The sequence below is a fragment of the Brachyistius frenatus genome, unplaced genomic scaffold, assembly GCF_029030835.1.
Source record: "Brachyistius frenatus isolate BFR_SWC_R1_liver_20210118 unplaced genomic scaffold, ASM2903083v1 Contig_247, whole genome shotgun sequence".
Taxonomy (NCBI): domain Eukaryota; kingdom Metazoa; phylum Chordata; class Actinopteri; family Embiotocidae; genus Brachyistius; species Brachyistius frenatus.
In genome coordinates, this window is record NW_027210846.1 from 103,412 (window position 1) to 128,796 (window position 25,385).

Sequence of the window (25,385 nt, forward strand, 5' to 3'; positions counted from 1 at the left end):
TTTACCTCCTCCTGTCACTTTCTGCACATAGTGTTTTTTTACACCCTGTTTGTGAGAGCCGTAAGTGGGCCTGACCGGGGTTAGTGTGTTTAGTTTAGAGTGTGTGACTGAGTTGTGCGGACAGCATGAAGTATGGCAGCGACGGGGCGGGTGGGTGGTTGGGCGGGTGTTGGTGGGGGGGGGGGGGGGGGTTGGCCGACCGTCCCGTCGAGTCCTGCGCTCTTAATGTTTGGGTTGGCACCGGCACCAAGAGCCCTCCAATCCAAACACTGGAGGGCCGTTCACAGCCCATTAGTCCCGTGATTGACAGGTCGGCCGTCCACTCAGAGGGCGGCGCGTGAAGGATGTTGCTTGTTATACTTCCAGGAGTTTGTCGCCGAGGGTGATGATTTAGGCAGCTGATTGATTGTAACTGTAAAAAGCTTCTTTTTTTTTTTTTTTTTTTTTTTTTACATGCTGAGTGGTTAAAGAGTGTCAGTTTAGATCTCCTCCTTCGCTGAATTTTTTTTTTTTTCTTTCTTTTGTACAGTCATACTTTCTTTTTATGGCAGCTTTATTCAAGGTGGAGGTTGGCACTCGGTGGAAACTCTCCTGGAGGAATGCATTTCTCAGTAGGACTTTGGTTCCTGCATTTATATGACTCCGGTTATGTAAGCAGTGCTCCTGACAGGGTTCACATGGATGTAAACAGACTAAGTCAAAGTCTAACTCGGTCTCGTTACATGACTGATTATGACTTATAGGCCTTGATTGTGTGTCACGTTAAAATTCAACAATTCAACCAAAAAAGTCAAATATTGTGTCGCCGTTCTGCCTGAACTTCCCTCTTCTGTTTTCTGTTCACAGAGAAGTGTGTTTACAATATTTGCAAATATATGGAAAAAGTCCAGATCAGAACGGGTTCGGCAACAATTTTGTGGATTAATTGATCAACCGAAAGTTTATCAGCAAATATTTGAACAATTAAACGATGTCAAACATTCTGTGTTCTTTCTTAAATACAAGGTGCAATCAAATGACACATCCTCCGCCAACGTCAAAGACAAACCCGCCCGGTGTCTCCTGAACCTGACGCACCTTCTTCGGTCTCGGACGGTGAAGCTCCGCCCCCTCCGGAAACGTCACTCAAACAACCTCGACCGGCTCTTTGCTTGATCGCCGTCGACTTTCAGGAACATTTCAAGGGTCTCTGTTGACGATATCTCCGGTTTGAAACAAATTTGATGTCTGCTTTCTTGAAAATGTGGACGTACCAGTGGTGGCAAAAATGTATGTTGATCAAACCACGTAACTTTGATTACTTTTTTTTTTTTTTTACAAAGGTCGATGCTTCCTTACGTCACTGTCCCGACGGTCTTTCGAAACTTTTTGCTCACAATTTTTGGTGGATTTACTTTTCTTTTTAATTCAATATTGGGAAAATATATTTCAAGGAGTTCAGGCAGGCAGATTGTCAGTTGAACTCTTCCTGACCAATTGTTCAGGAATTCAGTCTGTCCCACCCAATTAGTGCATCTTGTATAATCACTAAGGCAACGACCTAAAACACATCTCCTCCTCCTCCTCCTCCTCCTCCTCTGGCAAAAAATATTTCCTTATAATGCGTCGCAATCCCTCCCATTTAAATGGGTCGACGAAATGTTAGGAACGCCTGTCGGTCCGACAGCACCGCAAATTAGTCTCCAAAACGACCATTCAAATAAATGAACACCTGTCAATCAGGCCGTTCGCTGGTTTTAACGTTCGGGTTTGACTGTCCCGCATGATGTCGCGATTTCATGACGTGAAGGTGGGATTAGTTTACGCGTAGAACGGGGAGTAAACAGCGCAGCGCAGCTCGGGACATTTTCGAGGTATCCTGAGTTACCCGGACGCCGATTCGCAGACGAGTATTTTTTCCTACGAGTGCCGTCGTAAATGTCGGTCGCATCATTAGCGCGCGCTCATCCTCGTTATTCCCGAGAAAATCCCGAAGTTAGCGCTCGCCGGTGAGGTGGGGGGGGGGGGGTGAGGGGGAGGAGGGGAAGAGCCCCCCCCTCGAGATGGAAGTGCCGTCCTCAGCACTTCTCCCGCTCCTCGCTGGGAAAGCGGCCTTTTGTGGCGTCGGTTCTCACCATTAACGGGGCTTCCCTCCTGAATAGGCGCTGCCAAACTATGCAGCGTCCCGCCGAGTCCAGAGATGAGGACATGGGCTTGCAGTGAAGCCTAGCGGTTCCAACTTCCTATCAATGACAACAAACATCAATCTTAGCCGCCCCTTAGTCCTGGACCCTGCCAAGCATGACTCCAGCGAGGAGAGAGAGAGAGAGAGAAAAACAAAAAAGAAAGCACCGAAGGCCTCAAGGCTGCTGGAATTAAACAAAGGCTGGATTATCCTCTGACTGTGTCTCTTAGCGGGACAGTTCATCTTTGAATCCCCGACGGCGCCGAGCGGAAGGAACGTCATCGTTTTTTGGGGGTTTTTTTGCGCCCCGGCTGCTGCAGACGCGGTCGGTCTTCCTCGTCTGCAAGTCTTCCGTCTGCTGCGTTCGAGAGGCCGATTTAAAGTTTGAAATCCAACTCGGTTGCTTCCGTTCGGACTCGATTCCAAAATACACCGTTTAAACGCGCCTCGTGTCACTTTCAGAAACGTTCCCCGCGACATTTATTCTCCCACACCTGCCGGCAATAACCCGCCCGTTTAAATAAGCGAGGTGTGGAGCGGTAGTTGTTCACTCGGGGGTCGTCTCCCCCCCCCTCCCCGCCCAAAATAAAACACTCGAGGAAGTCCGCCTCGGTTTCGGTGATTAGAAACTTGTCTCGGGACGTGTTCCTCCGCCGGCGCTCTCGCAGCAACTCACCTTCAGCTCTCAGCGGCGTGTTTGTTCAGGTGCAGCGGAGTCACGACTTTATTAAACGGAGGGAAAGGAGGAGTTCGATTGTGGCTTTTGAGTGATTACCTGTAAACACAGCGGATTAATCCCTCGAGCTGTTGTGGTTTTAAATGTGCGTGTTGTTGCACACGTGTGCGGGCGTCAGCACCGTTGTCGCTTGCTGGTTTCTGTGTTTGTGCCAAGCCGCTGGCGGAAAAGCGAACAAGCCTTTCCCAAAGTGTCAAATATTTCCCATTTCTATTAACGGTGTAATTTGTTGGTATTAAAGCCCGTCTTTTAGTACCTCTTTGCACATTAGGGGGCGGTAGTGAGACGAGGCCCTCGGATCAGTATGTGTGACCCCCATCAGATTCTGTTACCGACACTGACGATGTCGGGGCGGGTCACAGAACCAGATGGAGGACAGATTTCAGTGTAACACCGACTCCCCCAGTTTTTGTTAGTTTGGTAGGATTTACCTATTTTTGTCATGTCGGCAGTTAGTTTGTGGAAAAACTGCTTGATTCTTAAACCCTAAAAAAAAAAAAAAACACCTGCTGTTGTCCCAAAGGAAATATATTTATGTTGCAGCATAGGAAACTATATTTCTTCATTACAGTCCCGCAAAAAATACACATGCAGAGTACAGCTTTATAATAAACATCTGGGGGGGAGGGGTCTGTTTGATTGACAGGCCCGTGGTGCAGTAAGGGTTCCGCTAACGGCGGGCGGGTCATTGTGTCGTCCGCTTTCCAATCAGGTCGAGTCAGATCCACCGCTGGCTCCTCCCCCCGGCTCGTCCAAATATGGTCACGTCCTGCTCCAAACTAGCGAAGATGGCATGCGACGGATAAAATCCGAACTCGAGGCTTCATAACGGCCGCTCGCAAACCGACGGGTGACGTCACCGCTGGTTGTCGCTTGGACTGAGGGCAGACGGGACGCCGCACCGACTCACTGCACCGTCTGGTGGTGCGACGTGGTATTACGAGACAGGACGTGGGCCACAGCTAACTTAGTAGATATCTCCGCAACACAATACACAGATGTCTTTGACGTCAAAGGTGCGATTTCTTTCACATTCTGTGGATCATTTTATTGAATTTGGAAAAGTTTCAAACTAAAAAAAAAAAAAAATCTTAATTAAAGCCCCCTGAAGGGAGAAAATCACAACGATTTTCAGATAAATAATTAAGGTTGTGTCCGTACATGAAGACGCAGACACGTACTCACTTATGTCACGTGTGATCGGAACCCTGACATTTGGTCTTTTCACCGACCCAAACGTGACCACATTGGTTCGTCCTTAAAATCTTACTGAAGTTTAATTGTTTGACAATATATCCCTTAATCACAAATCCCATCACACATCAAGGCTGCCACATAAAACTTAAAACCCCACTTAATAACTTGGGCTGCTTTTATTATAGCGAATATATTACTATACATAGTGCTCTGAATATAGGGTTTCTTTTTTTTTTTTTTTTTTTTTGTGTGTGGTTCTGCAATATCTGAAGGTTACTGTTCTCCGTTGGACGGCAGCAGAAGCCAAAGTGGGACGTGGAGGTGCCAAAAAAGCAACAGACCAGACGGGGTGGTCCGGAAACTGCCTCGAGATCCAGTGAAACTTAACAAGCATGTTCCCGTTGGATGTTAAAATGAAGTGTAACACAGATATTAATGTAGCAAGTATCACAACACAGCAGAGGAATGTAAACTAGAGCACTGGGACATCAGGCTGGACGCTAACCAGCTGCAGCCGAATACCCCCCACCCCCCCTCCCAAATCATAACAGCCTGAACCCCCCCCCCCCACCCCCACCCTCCTCCAGCCTCAGGTTTTTCATCACAGCTGGCCAGGGAGTCGAAATGAGTCTTTCTGGGGATGGAGGTGTCTCGTTACTCATCTGGTGGGGAAGCAGGGTTAATTGTCGTGTTGGAGGGGTTTGGAAGGAGCGAATTTAAACGGGTTTCTGATAACCTCGACTCCTGTTTTACGTCGAATCTCTGTGCCTTTTTTTTTTTTTTTTCCCCTCCAGAGGTGGCGTTCCTTTGGGCCGCGCATCAGGTTCACCACAGCTCAGAGTACTACAACCTCACCACGGCCCTCAGACAGCCCCTCACCCAGCAGATGACCTCATGGGTGAGAAAATTATTCATTCTCTGACAGCAGATGTTCCCAAACGTTTTTTTCAGAGCCTTCGTCCAAAACTAAATGCTCCCGAAAACCCTTTTTTCCACAGTGCGGGTACCAACAAAGGTCGTTAAAAAAAACAACATTGTACGAATAAAGCTGAGAAAAATAACAACACCGGGCTACGGTTTTCAAAATCGAAGAATATATTTGCGTGTCTCGCTTTAAAGTTGCGGCTCAACTCGTTTCCGCTTCTATCTCGACCAGGTAGCCTTTTTAAAACTCCTCTCAGTCCTCTCAAATCAAATCAAATACAGAACTGAGGAGTCAAAACCCGACTGGGTGACGTCACAAGCGGATTTTATTCTGAAATACTTAAATTATGACCCAAAAATTTGAATTCAATCTGTTTTTTTTGGGGACTTTGGCCAGTTCGAGTGAAGTTTTTGGGGTCTTTCAGCGAGACTCGCATGTGCAACAGTTTGTAAAAATTTAAAAAAAGATTGCTGCTGGTTTTGCCTACAATTAAAGCATCACAGGGTACTTTGAATAGAAATATAGACTGTATGTTTCATTGCTCGGCCGCGGTGGAGTTTGTCCTACGAAGACGTTGCTGTAGATTTCTTCGACTCCCTTTTGTGTTCTCTCCTCAGATCTTCTACCTGCCGATGGCTCTGGCTCTTCCTCCGTCCGTCTTCGCTGTCCACATCCAGTTAAACCTGCTCTACCAGTTCTGGATCCACACGGAGGTAATTACACAAAACACACACTTCGTAGTAGTGCTCGCGAAAGAAAATAAATAAATACTGAATCGATCGTTGATCCGACGGCCTCTTCAAATAGTTGCGTAGACCATTTGAAGCTGTGGCAGGTAGAGCTCATTGTACGAAGGAGACACCTTTTTTGTTTGAATGGAGCTCCGGCTCTCCCCCTCCCCACCCACCCACCCACCCAGCCACCCCATCTGCACTGTGATTACAGTCTGGAAACCCCCGTTTGCCGGTCGGCCCGCGCTTTGTTTGATGAGTGGTCAACGCTGATTGGTTAAAAGCAGCTCTGATTGTTTTAAAATGAACCCTACGTTTACTCCCAGAAGGAAGCAACGATTTGAAAACAATCCCAAATGGAAAGTTTCCAGACCGCAGTGGCTTTACTGATATTAATTGATTTTTTTTTTCATTGGTCAGACGAACTAAGTTCTTTTAATAAATAACAATCAATATTGAAAAAAAATGTTTTTAAATGTGGCTGTTTACAAGCTTCATGCAGCATGAACACATTATTGTTCAGCTCTTTATGAACATACTCATCACTGTTAGAGTTAAAATGAAGAATAAAAAAAGTCTGTGAAGTTATCTTTCTCCCGGTGCCAATACGAATCCGTCTGTGAAGTCGGGCTTTTGGTGGACTCGGTTGTGGAACCTGTATTCAATAAAAAATAATGAGATTTTATGAAATATTCCAAACAGAAGCATGAGCACTCTGTCTGCCTTTAAAGTGACTTGGGAGTATCACTTTTACAGTCCCCACCATCGTTAGAGGGAAGGAATGGATCTGGAACGCCTTCCATCTTTTAGTGCACTATTAGTGAAAACAGTCGTAATAGTCACGATTTTCTGAGGGGATGTAATTTATGCCTCCTTTATAGGCTTTTTTTTTTTTTTTTTTTTTTTTTGATGTCATGTAATTTACTGGCACGCCATTCGCTGCAGCTTCAAGAGCTGTACTGAAGTGGTGGGAGACCCCCTTTTTCATTCAAGATAAAAAACTCTCACGCTCGGCTGCCAGACGCGGCCATTACGTGGAAATAATGAATCACCGAGAAAATCCCGTGCAGCCGCCTGCGCACATATTTTTCTGCAGATTGAGAGGTTCTGGCATAAGTGACGCGAGCCATCGAAATGATCAGAGTGCAACCAAAAGAAAAACACAATAACATAACAATGACTCTACTTTCTTTCCCTCGGACGTTAATGTCGGGACAAACAGCCTGTTTGACTTACAGTTTGAATTTTGAAGAAACTACAACAACATAATATGTTGTTGTTTTCTGAGAGGAAACGTATTGAACATCGAGCTTCTGCATAATTTAAACGCAAAACAACGTGTTTTTATTATGTCGTAATTGTTTCTGAGCCAAGAAAGAACGCAACAGACGAGAAAATGTATTGATTAAATTATTTTTTTTAATTTTTGTATTCCATTAATTTCAGCTGATCAAAGACCTCGGCCCTTTGGAGTGGGTCTTCAACACCCCGAAACATCACAGAGTTCATCACGGTGAGATCAGTTTGATTTTATACATTAGACTGAGCGATCAATGATGATGATGATGATGATGATGATTATTATTATTATTATTATTATTATTATTATTACTTTGACCAAATTCATACACGAGCTAAAGTATGGGTAAAAATGCCAATGAGATAATGGAGAATTTGAAATCGGAGATGTCCATTTTTATTTTATTTTTTAATTGAATTCTTTTCTGTGATGAATGTCTCAACGTCGACAGGAAGAAACCTTTACTGCATCGACAAGAACTACGGCGGGATTCTGATCATTTGGGACAGAATATTTGGTAAGAGAAAAGTCATCTCGTGTTTATTTCCTCGTCCCGATTGTCTTTTAAACGTGTCCACGTTCGATCGTCGTGACGACACTGGTGAACTGAGACGGTGACGGTCAGATCAGTACGGAGTCGTATCGACATCTGCATCTTTTCCAAAGTAAGAAGATTCACACTGTAGGATCAGAACTGAATATATACAATGCTGATCTTTGTTGTTTCCTGTCAGAGAGGAGATTAAACAACAAAGTGCACCTCGCAAAGATATTTAACTTCAGGAGGAATATGCGGGAGAACTCCGATTTATGATGCACCAAAGTTATGAATTCTGCAGAATGTGTATTTATTTCTTATTGCACAGTTTTTGCCAGATTTTTACTTTGGCGGGGCGCACAGGTGCATCAACAGGCAACACCAGTGTATTCAGTGTACCCCACCTCCACCTCCACCTCCACCTCCACCTGTTCGTTCTGGTGCGGTGAGAAGTTGGATGTTTTTTGGGGGTCGACCTCTGTATCACATGTACATACGTAACATATCACACTCGAGCTGAAATGAAACAGGTGAACGTGAATCAGGTAAAATAACAGAAATTCAATTTTTGGCTGGTCCGCGGCCGACGGTGCCAGAACTATAAATGTGAAAGTTTCGTCACTGAATGCAACAACTTCCTGTATTGGTTTAAAAAAAAAAAAGCTTGACATCTGTAAATTTGCAACAACAGAAAATAAACCTGGGTGACGCTCTCCCCTCTCTAAAACGCATGAGTCTCTGTATGCACATTGGTCACGCGGTACATTTTCAACCTATTAACACTATTAATATTATTATTAATATTCTAGATGTCTTGAAATATAAATCACTATACAACTTCTCCTGAGTTACAAACATCAAAACAGACAAAACTGATGACGAGCCGGTGAACGTCGTGGAGCGTTTAGCGACTACAAATCTTTTTCGAGTTTGTGGAGACCGAGATAGAAAAGGAGATGGGCGTATCGGACGGATGATGCGTTTTATGCAACTGGTTGCTAATTATTTTATCATGTCAGCTTTAATAAATGTGTCAGTATTGGAAATATTGTTGTTTTGATTTTGCTAAATCCAGAAACCAAACAAGACGAATCACAAGATCACATTATTGTGTTTCGTCCTCCTCAGGGACCTTCGCAGAAGAGTCGGATAAAGTGGTGTACGGCCTGGTGTTCCCCATCAAGACGTTCGAGATCCTCTACGTTCAGGTCGGTCTCGATTCGGCCACTCGCGAAGCCGTCCGGTCGCTGCGGCGCCTCGCCTCCGTCCGAGTATAAACACCTCGAGCAGATGAGGTGTGAGCTCATGTTTCCCTCGCTGGGCCGAGTGGCCGTTTTGTAACCATAACATTATTACTCCACTCTAAACAAACTGCCCAGCTGAGGTGAAAGAGGCCAGTGAAAAAAACAAAAAAAATGCCAGGTGGGATGTTATGCTTATTTTTGCTGCCCTCGCTCGTTTGGCAGCGCGGAGCGTGAGCGATGTCCCGCCCAATGAAAGCAGAAACATTCCTGCTCTGGACTAATTATCGCCGCTATTGCTTCGTTAGCACTCATCAGCTAAATGTAGTGTTTGATTGTGTATTAATGTGTTTTTTTTTTCTCTCTCTCTCTCTCTCTCTTCTAGTTACACTACTATTTATATTTGTGGAAAAGGTCCAACACTTACAAAACCATCAGCCACAAACTGGCCACTTTCCTCAACGGTCCGAGTTGGGCTCCCGGTAAACGTCGGCTGGGCGACCACGTCAACAATCCCAAGGTTTTACATCGTTCCTGAAGTAAAAAAAAAAAAACACACAAAACGAAACAAACCCTCAGCCTTCAATACTAAATGACTCAGAGCATTCCTGATTGAAGGGATTCATATATTCTGCGAGTTTTTACAAGGAACGGCCACATCAAATAAAAAAAGCGGCAGAGCCTTTGTAGAGGCGACACAATAAGTTCAGTTCCACTGTCTTAAAACGCAGTCTGCGGGGACAAAAACCGCATGCAGTTTTGAGTGTGTGTGTGTGTGTGTGTGTGTGTGTGTGTGTGTGTGTGTGTGTGTGTGTGTGTGTGTGTGTGTGTGTGTGTGTGTGTGTGTGTGTGTGTGTGTGTGTGTGTGTGTGTGTAACCGAGGCTCCAGTTGAATGCCCCGGTGGTTAGCTTTGAAATAACGCTGATGGTGTCACATATTTAGTTCGCTCATGCTTCACACTTAGAGAGAAGGAAAAAAAAAACAACAACAACAACAACAACAACAAAAAAGCCTTTACCATTAAATCGGCCCTTAAAAAAAAGCCAGCGTGGCGATTTTCTAAACTCAGACAGAGCTGGAATTGAACTGAATATATCTTGAAAGGCTTCGTGTCGGGGGCGGCTGCTTGTTGATATCTTGTCGGTGAGGAGAAAGAAAAAGGAAAAGAGAAGAAGGGAGAGAGAGAAAGAGCAGGACGAGTTTCAGCTTCTTTGAGAATAAGCAGAGCAGCCGGCTGAAATACCTACAGGGCCGCGGATGGAGGGGGGGGGGGGACACATGTGGTAGGTTTTGGTTCTTCGGGATCCTGGGAAACCCCCCAAATCCGAGACAGGCATCTACAATCGGACACTTTTTTTTTTTTTTTTTTTTTTTTTTTGCATTTCATTCCCAAGAGAGGTCACAGTTTAAATATAAAGCCCTCACGCCAAATCACTTATCGCTCCGGACACGCAGGCAAGACAAAGACGGGGTCAGATGACTCAGGGAATTCTTACAGAAGGACTCATATATTCCCTCGGAGTTTGTAGGAAACCGCTACGCCCAATAAATCCTGGAGGACTTTTGGTAAATGGAAAAACAACAAGCTAATTTTCACCCGTTTTAAAAAGTTCCTCCTGTCGGAGGCTGAAGTAACGAAAGAGGAAAATAAACTCTTTGATTGGGCAGAAAAGGAATCGAGAAGTGAGAAAGATCAGAAGACAAATTTAAACATCAGCATGAACACAAATATGCTCACAAGGCTCCCCCAGCGATTTTTTTTTTTTTGTTCCCCCGTTAGATTGAGACTTTTTTTTTTCCTTTGACGCTCTTGTTGTTTTTTTTATATCCTCTTGTTTCTGTACTATTATAGCGCTCGTAGTTCTGTTCGTTCGTAGCATTTTCCATTTCACCGTCATTGATTGGCATTCTGTGATCGTAGATTTTATTGTTTCTGGCAGAGTGCTTTTTTTTTTTCATGCACGATTGAAATGACGTGGCGACGCACGAGGAATTTGCAGGAAATGCAAACATACTGAACATGATGCAGAAAATCCCGCTGCAGTTTTTGCTGACTGTTTAAGTCTTCTCTGTTAAAATATCCCTTTTTATTTTTATTTTTTTTTACTGACTCGACTCTTCTCGTGTTTTTTGGGGGTCAGTTGTGAACTATATACTTATTTAGTATATTATTACTAAACTATATTTTTAGTATGTTTTCTATCTAGTTTCCAAACTAGCTGAGCCAAAACTAAAAGGTGCCGCGAGAACACCGCAGACCGCCGATTGGTCGGAGAGAAATCGTCACCAATCGCCGCGTCGACGCGTTGAAACCCGCCATCGTTAACCAGCCGAGCTACGAGAACGGGCGCGATGCTGTCGGACTAAAACTTTCCCAAACTCTCCTATTTTTCTCGGATGTCTTTTGGCCTCGCTGCTTTCAGCGTCTTCCCAGATTCAAATTTGTGTCCTCGCTGCGGCTTTCTTCACTGTCGTCGTCGTCGTCTGGAAACCGCGTTCACGTTAGCGTTTACTCAGCCCGTCTGAAGGCCGGACCGATCAGCGGCCATCGTCGACGACTCGGCGGGAACCGTTACAGAATGACTACGACTTGTCTGACAAAATAACAACCGATGGTTTTTCAAGCCAGAAAAAAATGGACAGAACACGTTATTATTCACATGCGTTCATACAGGTGGTTCATCAGGAGCTTTTCTTTTCCCACTGAAGGTGCCGCTTTACTGTAAAATATCTTGATTGAAGCGCAGGCATACTCTTTATATACTCTATTTATATATTTTCTTTCACAAAAAAAAAAATCAGGTTTGCAGAATTTGAGCGTGTTTATTTTTCCTTGTGCAGGTCACCGGAAAGGAAGTGCCTCACGATCCCAGCTGGTCGCTGCCTCTGCACGTCTACGTGGTCGTACACTTCGTGCTGGTGCTGAAGATTTACCACGAACTGTTCCAGGACAAGGCGGTACGTATTTGTCACTCTTAAGAAAACCGTAAACGAGGATTTTGTTTTTTTAAAACTCGACGGGAAGGCTCCGACTCTGGACTCTAGTAGGATTGAAGCTGTCGACCTTTCGGTCGCGGTTTTTGACTCGCCGGTATGTTTAGGCTACTGTAATCCCTCAAATAAAGAATGACAAGGTGGTCCGGAGCTCCTAATTTGAGACCGCCCGAGCCGTGTGCGTGTTTGTTTGCCAACATTATTTCACCCAATTATGCAGTTTGTTGCGGCCGGTGCCTCGGCGGATTGGAGTCCTCTACTTAGCCAGCAGGGAAAAAAAAAAGACTAGGCCTGTGTAACGTCGTGACAGGATGACGGATCGGCGTTCCCCTTTAGAACAACCTTTGTCTATTATTTTCCACTCGACAAGCCAAAAGACCCCCTTCCTCCTCCTTCAGGAAAAAAAAAAAAAAGAAGAAGCAGGTCTCCTCAGCAGTTATCTTTGGAAGGCTTTTTTTTTTTTTTTCTCCCCCGAGGCATAGTTTTGGTTAGCCAAAAAAGCTCCGTCACGCCCAGCCTCTTCAAACTCCCAAATAATACGGCCTGTCTCTTTTTCTTTTTTTTTTTTTTTTTTTTCAAAACTGATCGCGACCTCCTTCAGTTGTGGTCCACTCTCACAAACACACACACACACACACACACACACACACACACACACACACACACACACACACACACGTGCACACACCTCCTCAGCAGCGTCGAGGGCTCCCCTTCCCCTCTCGGCGAATGAAACGCCAGCTGGTGGTCCAGCAGTGAACACAAACGCTTTAATTGTCGAGTCAACCGTTTCCCAACCCAAATAGCCTTCAGGATGCAGCAATCAGGACTTGGAGGGAGTGTGTGTGTGTGTGTGTGTGGAGGGTGGTGGGGGGTGGTGGGGGGTAACAAAGTGAGCTCTCCGGCCCGACAGTAAATCATGTCAGTGTTATGTATTTATACCTACATGTTCGCTAGCCGCTTATTTGGCCCGACAATTGATGATACGCTTGCCCAACAATTTACGGGCTTTGCGTTAATTCGAAGTCATGAAAACACGGCTATTTCAAACAAGTGAAGCTGCTCTTCAATTACATCATCATCATCATCATCATCATCATCATCATCATCGGGCCGACCTGCGCGTTTTATTATAGGTTCGCTAAACAGTTGCTATTAGAGGCAGCGAGGGGAAATTGAGCGTGACAACAGTATTTTTTTTTTGTATTTTTTTTTTATCTCAGCCAACATCTCGAGCGTTTTGAAGTTTGGACGTCGAATTTAAAACCCTACAGAGCCACATGTTGTGCGCAGCCCAGACGTTTGACATAAATTTTGTTGGACCCCACTTAGCAACAAGTATAATTTTAGTGTCCCGTACAAATTGCCGTGTTTTCCCAGGGTTTTATTGAAGTTGTCATTTAGCGGTGATTCAGTATTTACGTTTCTAGTTTACATCATTCAGACCGCAGGAACTGTTTCACAGTTTTCTAAGAACAGTGGGAGGGAGTTCCTGCTTCTTTTTTCTTCTTCTTCTTTATATGCACAAGGGGAACTTAGAACCTTTTAAGTTCCTAGAACTCAGTTTTGTGGTACTTCTTTAGCTCCTATACCCCCCCCGGGAGTTTAAAACTCAGCGTAATCAGTAAACTACGGCTACGAACGAAGCCGTTTAAAAACGGCAGTGGAAAGAGTTTCGACTGGAGGCCAAAAATACTGAGAAATGGAAAGTCCAGGCTTTATTAAGCCTCATACGCGTCGGAGGAAATACTTCGATTGCGCTCCGTTTACATCGCGCTACGTCATGTCACAGGTCGCGAACGCTAACTGCGTTAAAGGTCCGTGGTTGTCGTTTCCTCTCGAGAAAGTCCTTCCAGCCGTTTGGTCCGAAAAAGCCTCTTCTTGTGGAAACGCAAAAATACAGTACTTAAATAATCATTATTTTTTTTATTTGGGCTCGTCATCATTTCTACCAATAAGTACCAAAAGCATACCGTATCTCCGTCTGTCCCGTTCTCCTGGTCGCAACATCTCAAGAACGCCTCGAGGGCGTTTCTTCTAACGTTGAAAAAAAACATTCATTGAGCACCAACGATGAACTGATACGATTTTGGTGGTCAAAGGTCAGAGGTCAAGGTCAGTGTCACCTCACATTGACCTATGCCTTTCAATTTCTTTTTCCAAAATTGTCAGAAACATTCACCGTGACTCAAAGACGAACTGATACGGTTTTTGGTGGTCAAAGGTCAAAGGTCAAGCTCACTGTGAGTTCACATCCGTTTCCCACTGTGAACTGTGAATATCTCAGAAACGCCTCGAGGAAATCTCGTCAAATGTGGAACAAACATTCATTTGGACTCGAGGATGAACTGGTGACATTTTGAAGGTCAAAGGTGAAGGTCACTGTGACTTCGCTTCCATTTTCCCATTGTCAATGCGACATCTCTGTTTTGTGAGGATGAAAGTTTCGGTGCGAACCATCCGCGTTTTTTTTTTTTTTTTTTTATACGATAGCTTCTTTGCAGCAACGTGTATATGAGCGACGGGTAATCGAACGAAAAGAAAAGATCACGTGACCGAACGCGTCTGGGTTATTTAACACGGATAAGTTCACACAACTTTTGACACCAAAATAAATCTGCACTCGTAACATTTCTTACCAAAAAAAAAACAACAACTTTACCTGCAGCCGCTGAACTTTAACGCAGTGATCATCCAGCTTCAGTAAACTCTTGTCAGTCCGGAGGCGACTTCTGATCGTTCACTCTGATAAATGGATGAATTCCCAAAATCTTCCACCCAATTTGATTCATGGCAAACATAATCGCATCATCCCTCTGCGTTCCACCTACGAGGGCTGAGATAATAGAGTTCTTATGGGGGCTTATGGATTATGACTCTCGGACATAAAGAAATACGGTTCTATTGCATCCTGTTGATTTTATGTTGACGATATGTGGCCTTCTGGGTGTGCGTACGGCATGGGAGCAGTCAGTGAGATTTGGCCGTTAGTCTCTGTATTGAGTGTCGGGGAAATATAAACCCGAGCTGACAGCCCGCAGCATCCCTCCGGAGACACCGGCTTTCCAGCTGCTACACCCGAGCCAAGGCCGTAGGTTAGAGGAACACAAATTTAGGCCGTACATCACGTTCTGTACTTTTTGTGTGTGTGTGTGTGTTTGTGTTGTTGTGCGAGTCTGTTTGTGTGTGTGTGTGTGTGTGTCTGTACGTCCCAAATAGCTCGCGGAGGGAAAAAAGGTCAGCGAGAATCTTGCATGGGATATTCTGCTCGGTATGTTGGTTGTTTTGGCTCCGTTCGAGGGGGGATTCGAACTTCGGCTGCGGTCAAGTCCCCTGTCAGGTCCTATTGGGGATGATTAGAGCGTCCATGTAAACTAGGCATGTCAGTGTAAAGTAAGAGGCAAGAGCGTGCACTGTTGTGTGTGCCAGTGCACTTATTCTGAAGGTCAGACATGTTTAGGTTGGCATCGAATAGCAAGCAGTCGAACAGCCGTGCGGTTTTTACGACCGCGCTCCCGGTCGGGTCTCCTGCGATCGTAACTCGACCGGCCATGATATTAATTTAAGGTTTTGATTCTAATGTATTTTTTCCTCGCCATGTTTCTCATAGCATGCAAATGTGCCTCGATTTCCTAGATGCTGTCCCAGTCAACCATTCTGGGTGTGACCGGCTACGTCCTGCTCACGCTCACCTCGCTGGGCTTCATCATCGACCAGAGGTACGGTACCGACGTTTTGTTTACAGATTCGTTTGCATGGAAACATTCAGAACACATTTGCATATTTGACACCTTAAAGTGCAATAACCACCGAGGGCCACCAGGGGCTGGCTCCAAAAAAGCTTCTGGCTCCACAGACTCCCATTCAAAAAGCGTCAACTTCTCTCATGAAATACAAAGTCAGTAAATGTTTTCCATCAACCATTATGGTATCTTTAATTAGATTCACTCCTTCTGATTAGTTTTCTGGTGGTCCTTCTAAAAATATATTTATTATCAATCAGATATTGGCCCTCAAAGAGTCGGCCGAAATGCCAAACTCGAGGCTTCTAAACGGCAGCTCACAAACTGAACATGGTTCGACGAGACAATTAAAAAGTTGAGAGGGAAATAATCTGAATCTGACTGGTCGTGGTTCTCAAGCTTTGGGTTGAGATCCTGTACGAGATCGCAGAATGTATTGTGATTGTTTAAGTCCCCTATCAAGTAAAACATGTCTGTTGTCTCCATATTTTCAAAACTGCTTTTCTTCTCTGCTAATTATGTTCATAAATGAGAAAAAATTTTCATTCCTTTCACTCTTCTTTGAATCCAGTCTGAGAGGAGAATCTTTGTTTTAAAATCTTTGGGAGCCACTAATTTTGGTCTGAAGGCCCGGATTAATATTCAAGGGGGGCAGGATGGGTCATGAAATGTTTGCCCTGCCTCTCACTAACTAAACCCTCTGAAAAGAGCCCTTGTAATGGCTTGGCTTTATGTACCGTCCATAGTGCGAGTTCCCAAATAAAACTCGATGTTTTGAATGCGAGTAATATTTAAAGTGTCAGTCGACCTCCTAACAGACCGCGATTCTCCTCATCGACGTCGGATCTATTTCAAATTAGCCATCTCGCATTAAGACCACAGTTATTCCACCTCGTGTGTCCTTTTCGTTCAGGCCGACGTCGGCTGTCTTGGAGATGCTTCGCTTTGTCGTCATGGTGACGATGCAGTGCTGCGGCTACTTGAAGCCACTCCCGCCTTCGCTGGTTGTTCCCACGGAGGTAAGGCGACCTGTTGCGTGTTACAGTGCAATTTTAGGTTGTATTTAAAAAAAAATTTTATTCCACACAGCCTTTTTTTTTTTTTTTTTTGCTAGCAATGCTACTCAAGCGGTCCAAAATGTTAGTGTTACGCAAGTAGCAGCTGATGTCACGACGAGGGAGCTACGGACGTTTCTTAAAAGTTTTTTTTTCTTTTTACTTGTAGACTTCTGAACCAGCCAATGCGGACTAGCGCTGTCCAATTGGCAAAATTGGCAATGCAATATATATCAGGATACAGGTGTTATGATTCAATACGACGTGACATGTTACAGAACTGAAAGCAAGGCGATATGTTGTGATTCATCCAATTGGTGGCGACATTACTCGTCGGTTGGGTTCGCTAATGGCTGAAGATAGATGACAGAGTTGAGTCTGAAGTCATAAAATTGCAGATGTTCAATTTTCCTTTTTATTTTTTTTGGAGTACTTTTTTGTTTCTTTTGGCCGAACGGTCGAGTTTCAGAGCTCCTGGAAACAGCAGTTGACCAAACAGTCTAACCTCAAGGTCCATTTAGTAGCTTTTCTCTGGCTTTCAATCATATCACATGACCTTCATTTTAGGATTGTTGCATACTTTGTACCCCCCAGTGGCCCAAACCTCCCAACAATCATTGCAGACATCATTATTATAGCCCTCGCTAAGCGGACACTGAACTGACCTGAGAGCACGGGTTTCCAAAATATGTGTGTGCTGATTATGAATTTGTCATTTTTTTTATGTAGAGGAAGCTTATTCAGCTGGTTTGGGCAGAGCTCAGCTATGTCAATAAATGTTTCTAAACATGAGTAGCTCTCGGACACTTTTACTTTGTCAAATTAGCTTTCAGAGTAAAAAAAAAAAAAAAAAAAAAAAAAAAAGCGTGAGTAAAAGAGCGTCCGTTACATTTTTTTTTTTTTTTTTACCAAAACTATCTCATTATTTTTCACTGTGTAATAATGACATGTTGTGGAAACTTTTTCTTTATTTGCGTTGATTTTCAAGTGTAGTTGAATGTGAACCAGAGAAACACGTCGTGTCCAACAAAGGACGCAAAGTCGACCGGCAAACACCCAATTAACCCCGATTGGTTTACGGCTCTACGGCGAATCGGTGCTCGCGTTATTGATCGAGTCCGCCGGTAACATTCTCCGTTTGGTCTTTTTTTTCTCGCTCCTCTATTTAAAGCTAACCGCAGCTCCGAATGTTTAAAAAAAAAAAATGGGATTACACATCTCGGTAACTGGAAACCACCAGAAACGCGAGACAATATAAAGAATGACTTTCACGCCGGTGACGATAAACCTTAATAAGACGGCTGAGTGATTTAAGATACAGAAGTTACGAAGCATTAAAACGGTGTGTATTAAAATCATGTTCCTCCGGTGTGTGTGTGTGTGTGTGTGTGTGTGTGTGTGTGTGTGTGTGTGTGTGTGTGTGTGTGTGTGTGTGTGTGTGTGTGTGTGTGTGTGTGTGTGTGTGTGTGCGTGCGTGTGCGTGTGTGTGTGTAGCCTGTGATTGTGTGTGTTGTGTGGTCCGTTTTGTGTGTGTGTGTGAGCTGGGTGCTAAGTCTAGCCCTGCAGCCCTGTGATCTATGAGTCCAGATGCGTCGTCCAATTGACCATAAAATTGGCGTGCCTCTCCGGCTCTGGCAGCCCGACTGTAGATGGCGGCTGACCTCTCATTACTCGCCCTCCCTCGCTCCAACTGCCTTTTCTTTTTTTTTTCTTCTTCTTCTTTTCTTTCTGCCCTCGCTCGCTGCTTCGCCATCGCAGCGAGCGTGAATAAGAGCGAAGCTTCTGGAACCAATTAGTGTCGTCTGCTGCTAACTAGCACCGGCTGATGAGATTTGCACGTGAGATTTGCCATCGGCTGCTTTTTACGTCCTCCGACTCCACATCTGCGCCGCTCAGGTGTTCGAACGACAACTCGAGGTCTTTCCCACAGTTTTCTTTTTCTCACCATAAAATGAAATAAAACTGAATGGATTATATATATATATATATATATTTTTTTTTCCTTTTTTAATATATATTTTTTTTTTCTAAAACAAAGCGTATCAGATTTAAAAAAAAAAAAGAAGAAGTTTTAAACGTGTTGATTTATGCTGCATGTGCTGCACGGCTGTGTCCTCTTTGACAGCGCTGTAAGTTTTACGCAGCCATTTCCTCCAGCAAATCATTAGGCCCCATTTCAAGTCGCGGTACATCAAGTTGAGCTGAATAAACGTCACGCTCGCAGGTGGGGGCTCGTTGGAAATCCTCACGATTTACTTGTAATGGTTCCTGACATATTTGTGCCCCTTTGTTCAGAACTACAGCAAAAAGAGGGGGGGTGAACACAAACGGTGGAACCCTTAAACTTTTTAAGGTACTTTAATGATATACGGGTCTGAAGCGTGATGGGGGGAACGGGCCCCGGGTCTTTGTTGCATGTGGGGGCGGGAGGGGAGTGTTTTGAAGTCGGGCCAATCAATTAACAGTCACTCGAAATGTCGAGGAGGGAAATTCACATTTAATTGTATTCAGGCACTGTACGTTTGGGGGGGGCAATACAAAAAAAAAAAAACTACAAAAACTAGGTCGGTTTGTGGTCCTTCAAAACCAGTGGTGTGATATACTGCACCCTTAAAGCTCACAGTGGTATTTATAGTGGCTCTGGAGATTTCCCTTATAAAGCTGCAGGCTTGACCTGTAAACCAGGGCTGCCTCTCTCTCCCAGCCGCCCACTCGCCCGCCCAAAAAAACCCCACATGAAGGCCTCGCTGCTGCAGACCAGACCGGGTTGGTGTGTGTGTGTGTGTGTGTGTGTGTGTGAGAACGAGTGTGTGAGGTTGTAGTTTTATGTGTTTGTGTGTCGCTTTTAGTCAAATATTTGAAATAAAGAGTCTCGTAGGAGATTTGTGCCGAGCAGGACAGTTTCTTCATTACAGCAAACATCTTTTGGTATTTCCCGTTCTGCAGTTTTTAACATCAAAGCAACGGTCGATATTCTGATTTCAACGGTTCTGTTGAACTTGGGGCAATTTATTGGATTTACACACACGTAAAAAGCCAGAAAGTTGCTTTTTATGAGGCTTTAAGCATATTTTCTGTCCATTTTTGGAATAACTTAAGTTTCATGGAAGATGATGTTTTTTTTGGTTCACTGCGATGATACGTTACACAACATGTTGGGCTGCTGCAGTACTTTTTTTTTGTATTAGTCCGCTACAGTATTATATGTTTTTTTAGATCAGTTATTGTAAAGAGTCTGCGAAGGTAGACTTGAAACACTGATACATGCCTAGTTTTCCAGCCTCGCAACTTAAACCACATCTCCACCGATGGTACCGGCTCGACTCGACCCGACTCGCTTTTGGTATCAGCTACTTTTCTGGATTTAGTTTTCCAGTGCTGATAATTCCCCCTCCCCCACCCCCTCCAGCCCCATCCCCCCACCCCCCCTCATTACTGTAGTGACACTGCATGAATCTGACGTAACGCAGGACAGCTGCAGATGTATTTTGCTCATGACATTGTTTGGAAAAACCATTTCATGGAAAAACCAATTTGACAATAGTCATAGTTTGCATGCAGATGTAACAGTTCCTTTAAACAAGAACCTGAATTGAATTATGCATTAGATTTGTTTTTTTTAAATTATCCTTCAGGTTTTGTTCAGAACTACAGCAAAATCTCATCAGCCGGTGGACCACACAACACTCACAATCACAGGCTACATGCTCCTTCGACCAAACATGAACCAGATATTTTAGGGATTGAGGTCGTTGGTTAGGGCGATTTTATTGCTGATAATCATTTTGTCATTTATCGTGTAGTTGTTGGGAAAAAAAACAACAACAACATCGGAATTTCCCAAATCGGAAAGTGACTTCTCCAGTTTTGTTCAAACAATCAAATATCGTGTTTGCAACGACATAAATCAGAGAAAATCAACGAAACGATTGGATTTTAAAAGCTGTATTCAGGAAATTATTGGAATTTCTTTGAAAGAAAATTGAAAGAATTGATCGAATACTACAAAAAGAAATTCATCAACAACATCAGCTAATTAACAGATGCATTAATTAGCGTTCGTTTCGACTCTAGATGTGTGTGTGTGTGTGTGAGGACCCCGACTGAAGCAGATGATGTTACATAAAAGCTTCGCTTTAACCTTGAACACTTTATACTGACAAAAGAGCATCAACTCTAGTCTCCATGGTGACTGAAATCAGCAGCTTTCTGAATGTGTCAACAATACCACTTCAGAAAGGTCCATTTTTTTTTTCTCTTTTTATTGTGTTTGAGTGCATCTCAATATCTGGACTTATTTCATCCGCCACCTGTCCACATGTATTTCTGTGTGCTGTCAGGGGGCCACTTTGTGGAGACGTGGGCTGTAATGATGTAACACATGTGCCGTGTGGGCCCCACGGTTTTGCCTGAAGGCTGCCGAGCCGAACGCAGACACGGTATATCTCAGAGTAATTAGGCAGCTATTCTCTCAAACGGCCTCTAACCGCCGGTGAAGTCACAGTAATTTACAAGGAGAGCTCATAAAAATACACCTGCCTTTGGTTGTCTCAGGGATTCCCGTCGGCCGCTTCAACTTTCAGGGATAAAAATTAAACGGGAAAAAAAAAAAAATGACGGCTTCCTTTTGGTTTTGCTCCAATTCTTTCCGTCAGTGTTCCTTTTTCTTTTTTAATTGTCATAAAATAAAGCAAAAACAACAAAAAAAAGTCCCCCAAATAGAATAATAAAAAGCCTCCGAGGTTTTTTTTTTTTTTTTTTACTTTGCTTTTCTTTTACAATATGACTGAAATGTTCCCTTGTAATAAAAGACTTAAGTGGTGTATTAGCTCATGCAAGTTTGACACTCGAGAAGCGAATCTGAATCTGTGTAATCCCTTTGATTCCAAAATATATATAAAAAAAAAATATATAAAAAAAATCCATCTAAATTGTTTTGAAACCCTGTTAGATTTTCCATCTTTTTCCTCTCGGTGTTGATAACTGTTTTCCAGCCGTACAAGAGCCTCTTTTTCTGTCAGACTTTAACTGGAAAGATAAATGGCCCAAAGAAGAGGGAAGAACAATATTATTAAGTTCATGTCAAACACAAAAAGCACAAAACCGGCTTCATCTCCGACACGTCACCTGACCTGTCTTTAAAATAATACCAAAAAAAAAAAAAAAATCACAAACCCCCGCCCCGTCTTTCCCCAACCAATCCCGGCAGATAAGACGACTAACGGCGAGAGGTCGCCGTTTCCTCTCGCCACAGCTCAGGTGCGAGAGGTTAGCAACCCCCCCCCCCCCCTTCCTCCTCCTCCCTCCCCCCCGCCACCATTTTTTTTTTTTTTTTTTTCCTCCCCCGAAGCAGGAATGTGTGGTGGCGAGAGGCAGCGCTGAGGTTAACGGGCTTGTTTGGGTGAGCTGTGGAAACTCGGCGAGCATGACATCATCTGAGAGCTCGCAGGAATGGAAAGGAAAGGAAATCTCCTCCCAGGGAGGGAAAATGGAGGGATTTGAAAGAGAGAGAAAAAAAAAGAAAAAGAAAAAAGGCTTGGGTAGGACCATCGGAGTAAACAGCGGGGTGGTCGAGCATACACAGTGTGAAATATTATCACTCAATGTGCAGGGGATCGTGCCCGTCAAAGACTTAACCGCTCGGTTTATGTTGTCAGACCACTTGCCAGGTAAAGCGATGGAAATCTAACAGCAAGTGGCCCTCGGGGAGTTTTTTCTTGCAGTATTTAGTTTGGCTCTCGTCGGTTGTTTTTTGTTTTTTGTTCGGATGCGCAAGCCAACACCGACTTTCTCTTCGATTTGTCTTCCTATTTGTGCTTTAATTCCCGGGTGAAAAACACGCCAGTCGTTGTTTTTTCGGGTTGTTTTTTGTTGTTTTTTTGCGTTCCAGCCGTCGGACCCGATTGAACCCGACGGTCGCCGGTTTACTCCGAGGGTCTTAATTTCTGCCGCCGGGCTGATTTCACCGAAATTAAACCGCCAACTCCCGAAGACGTGGAAACATTACGAAACGATGGAAAGTCACGAGGTTCAAAACGTCAAGGTTTTGACGCAAAATATTCCTGAATGAAGGCTCAGCACGTTTAATTTAGCTATCTTTATTGCAGTTTGAGCTTTCATCACTCCACGTTCAGCTTGTTAATCTCTCTCTCTCTCCGCCACGCTCATTAACTCTCTGGCTAACAGTTACACATCTGATATTGTAGTAAAATTAAATTCTTCACGGCCCTTTTCTTTTCTTTTCTTTTTTTTTTTTTACACAATAGCTGCAGTAGTTTGTCTGAAGTGAGCTGGAAAATGTCTCCTGCTGCCAGGAGTCGTGAGCATTTGGTGGGGTGGTGGTGGTGGTGGTGGCGGGGGGAGGGGGGGGTTCAAGTTAGAAAAAGCTTCAGATCTAAGGTTGTAAAAGGCTTTGAGGAGCCAACGTCACGCAAAGACTGAAGCCACAATGAGCCGTCCCGGTTCATCAAAAGCTCCACCGATCAATATCTTCCGCACGGACGAAGGATCGGTCGATGAGGTGCGACGAGAAGGTCGCGAGGTCGCCGGTTTCTTGGGGGAAAGACTGTAATGCGATGCCTGACCTCAGGGTTGATTAGACGCCCGTGAATGTCCACCTCCTGTCCAGCGCATCGGTCAGAGACCGGCAGCTGTCGACTTCCATCCGTGGAGTTGGATGTTTATTTCGAGCCTTTTTCTAAACCGTTTGAGCCCAAATCCTCAAACTGCATTTTAAGGTCCAAATCCACGTTTCTCGTGCTGAACTCGTGCAAACCCGAGCGTGCACGTTCGAGATCTCGTTCGGACTCTCGAAGCCTTCGCGTCGGGTTGGTGACGGCCTCTGAACACTCAGTGATCCGTCGTCTCGTTTTCTGGCCTTCAGCTGCTCCTCGGTGCAGAAGTTGTTTTATTTGAGGAGGTTAAAAAAAAAAAAAAAAAAATATGGCTCCTGAGTTATCATCCTCACAAAACCTCATTCTCCCTCCCGAAGGCTGTTTCTTCACTTGCGAAAGGCACCCGAACACTTCACGCTCTCCCGCGGTGACAGATTTCTTCCTCTCTGAACAGACATTGTTTTCTTCTTTTTTTTTAAAAAAAACGCCGAGTTGAGCTGTTTATCTCATTTTCCTGCCCGATTCCTGAATGTCCAATTATTTTATCTTTTTAAAGAGAAGATCTGATTTCTGATTTTCTCCTCATTGTCTTAGTCAAATAAACCCAAACCGGGCAGCACATCTTTGTTTACCAGTTTTTGTGCCAGCGTCTCGGCTCAGGCCGGCGGAGATGGACATTTTTTTTTTTTTTTTTTTTTCCTGATTGTTGTTAATTACTAACTACCCAGAGATCCACACACATGTGGCAGGAAAACAGCTTCGAGAAGAGCTGGCTCCAAACTCCACGGCAGGAATGTACAAAAGAGACGGTTGTGATTTTTGTAAATATCAGTGGGTGGACTGAAGCAGTCGAGGTAAAGATACACCTCTCGCGGGCCCTCGGAGACCCATTTATCTGCGCCGCTTTTTCAGAGGAATCCACTGAACTAAATCACAGTGGATCCAGACGTCTTCTCTTTGCTCCTTGAAATACAAACAGGGGCTTCATTTCCGCTGCGCACACTTCGTCTTTTTGCTCCCGTCTCCTTCGCTGGACGTTTGCCGTCCCACATTTCCGCCCGGCTGGCGCGTTTTTTTTCGCCGACTCGTCCGCCCAGGAAGCTGCGGTTCGATGATGAGGTGACGACTTCTCTTGAATGGAGCTGAAGTGTGGCCGAGCTTGCCGGTGGGGGGCGAGTGGGGTGAGGGGGGCGGGGGGGGGGGGGCGTGAAGTTAATGGAAGAGATACGAAGATATGAGTTTTAATCGCGCCCTTTCAAATGAGGCGCGGCGGTCGGGGCGAGTCGTCGCCGGCCTCGAGTTGCGACGTCCCCGACGGACGGCGAACACCAGATGTGGAAAAAGGAACGCGTCCAAAACGAGCCGTATCGTCCCGGGTCGTATCGTCCCGGGACGCCGTATCGTCCCCGTGTTTCTTGCTCCTCGTCCCGCCGCGCGGGGACGTGACGTCGCGCGTTTTTCCACGTGTGTTTTGTCTGGACGTGCGTGGGAGCGCAGCGGCCGTGTTTCTCACGGCAGCGCTGCGGATTGACGACCGCGCCGACTCTCTGGTGGGACGTTAACCTGCCCGGCGTGTCCTTCCTGAGTCTGCTCGAACAAGCCGAGCGAGAGAGACTGTAGATCTGCTCGTAATGAAAACGGACAGGAAGCCCCTCTGCTGTGTGTGTGTGTGTGTGTGTGTGTGTGTGTGTGTGTGTGTGTGTGTGTGTGTGTGTGTGTGTGTGTGTGTGTGTGTGTGTGTGTGTGTGTGCGCGCACATGTGTATCAGCGGGAGGATTTATTCTCACTGTGTGGGCGAACATTCCTTCTAATTTGTTTTGACGTATTCCTGTTAGGCCTCAGCTCTTTGTTTTTCGCAGTTTTATGTGGAACAGTTGAATTAAAACGGACTCAATTCCAGACTTCGGCTTCGCGAGGCACGACCTCGTGGTCCTCGGCGACGCACCCGCCGACGTCGAAGCGGGCGGGACGAACGGTCGCCGAGGACGAACAGACGGAGATTTCTGAACTCATTTCGAGAGATGAGACGCGGTAGGAGTGCCGACGCTGCGGTAAACCTCCGGTGGACACGGTAGCGTCTGTGTTTAAGGGAAGAAATGTACCCTCCCTAAACAAATGAGGGCAAGTAGCTAGGCTTTGCCAGCCG

The 25,385-nt window shown here is 44.9% G+C and overlaps 1 protein-coding gene across 1 annotated transcript in view; it reads left to right on the forward strand.

Moving 5' to 3' along the window:
- The window catches only part of agmo (alkylglycerol monooxygenase), a 44,388-nt gene that overhangs the window by 13,187 nt on the left and 5,816 nt on the right, over window positions 1-25,385 (forward strand). The window contains exons 4-12 of the mRNA XM_069720698.1: window positions 4,892-4,995; window positions 5,640-5,735; window positions 7,200-7,266; window positions 7,505-7,570; window positions 8,720-8,799; window positions 9,218-9,352; window positions 11,675-11,791; window positions 15,464-15,546; window positions 16,484-16,589. Of these exons, the coding sequence (XP_069576799.1) occupies window positions 4,892-4,995; window positions 5,640-5,735; window positions 7,200-7,266; window positions 7,505-7,570; window positions 8,720-8,799; window positions 9,218-9,352; window positions 11,675-11,791; window positions 15,464-15,546; window positions 16,484-16,589 (854 nt within the window). The remainder of the gene's footprint in view (window positions 1-4,891; window positions 4,996-5,639; window positions 5,736-7,199; window positions 7,267-7,504; window positions 7,571-8,719; window positions 8,800-9,217; window positions 9,353-11,674; window positions 11,792-15,463; window positions 15,547-16,483; window positions 16,590-25,385) is intronic.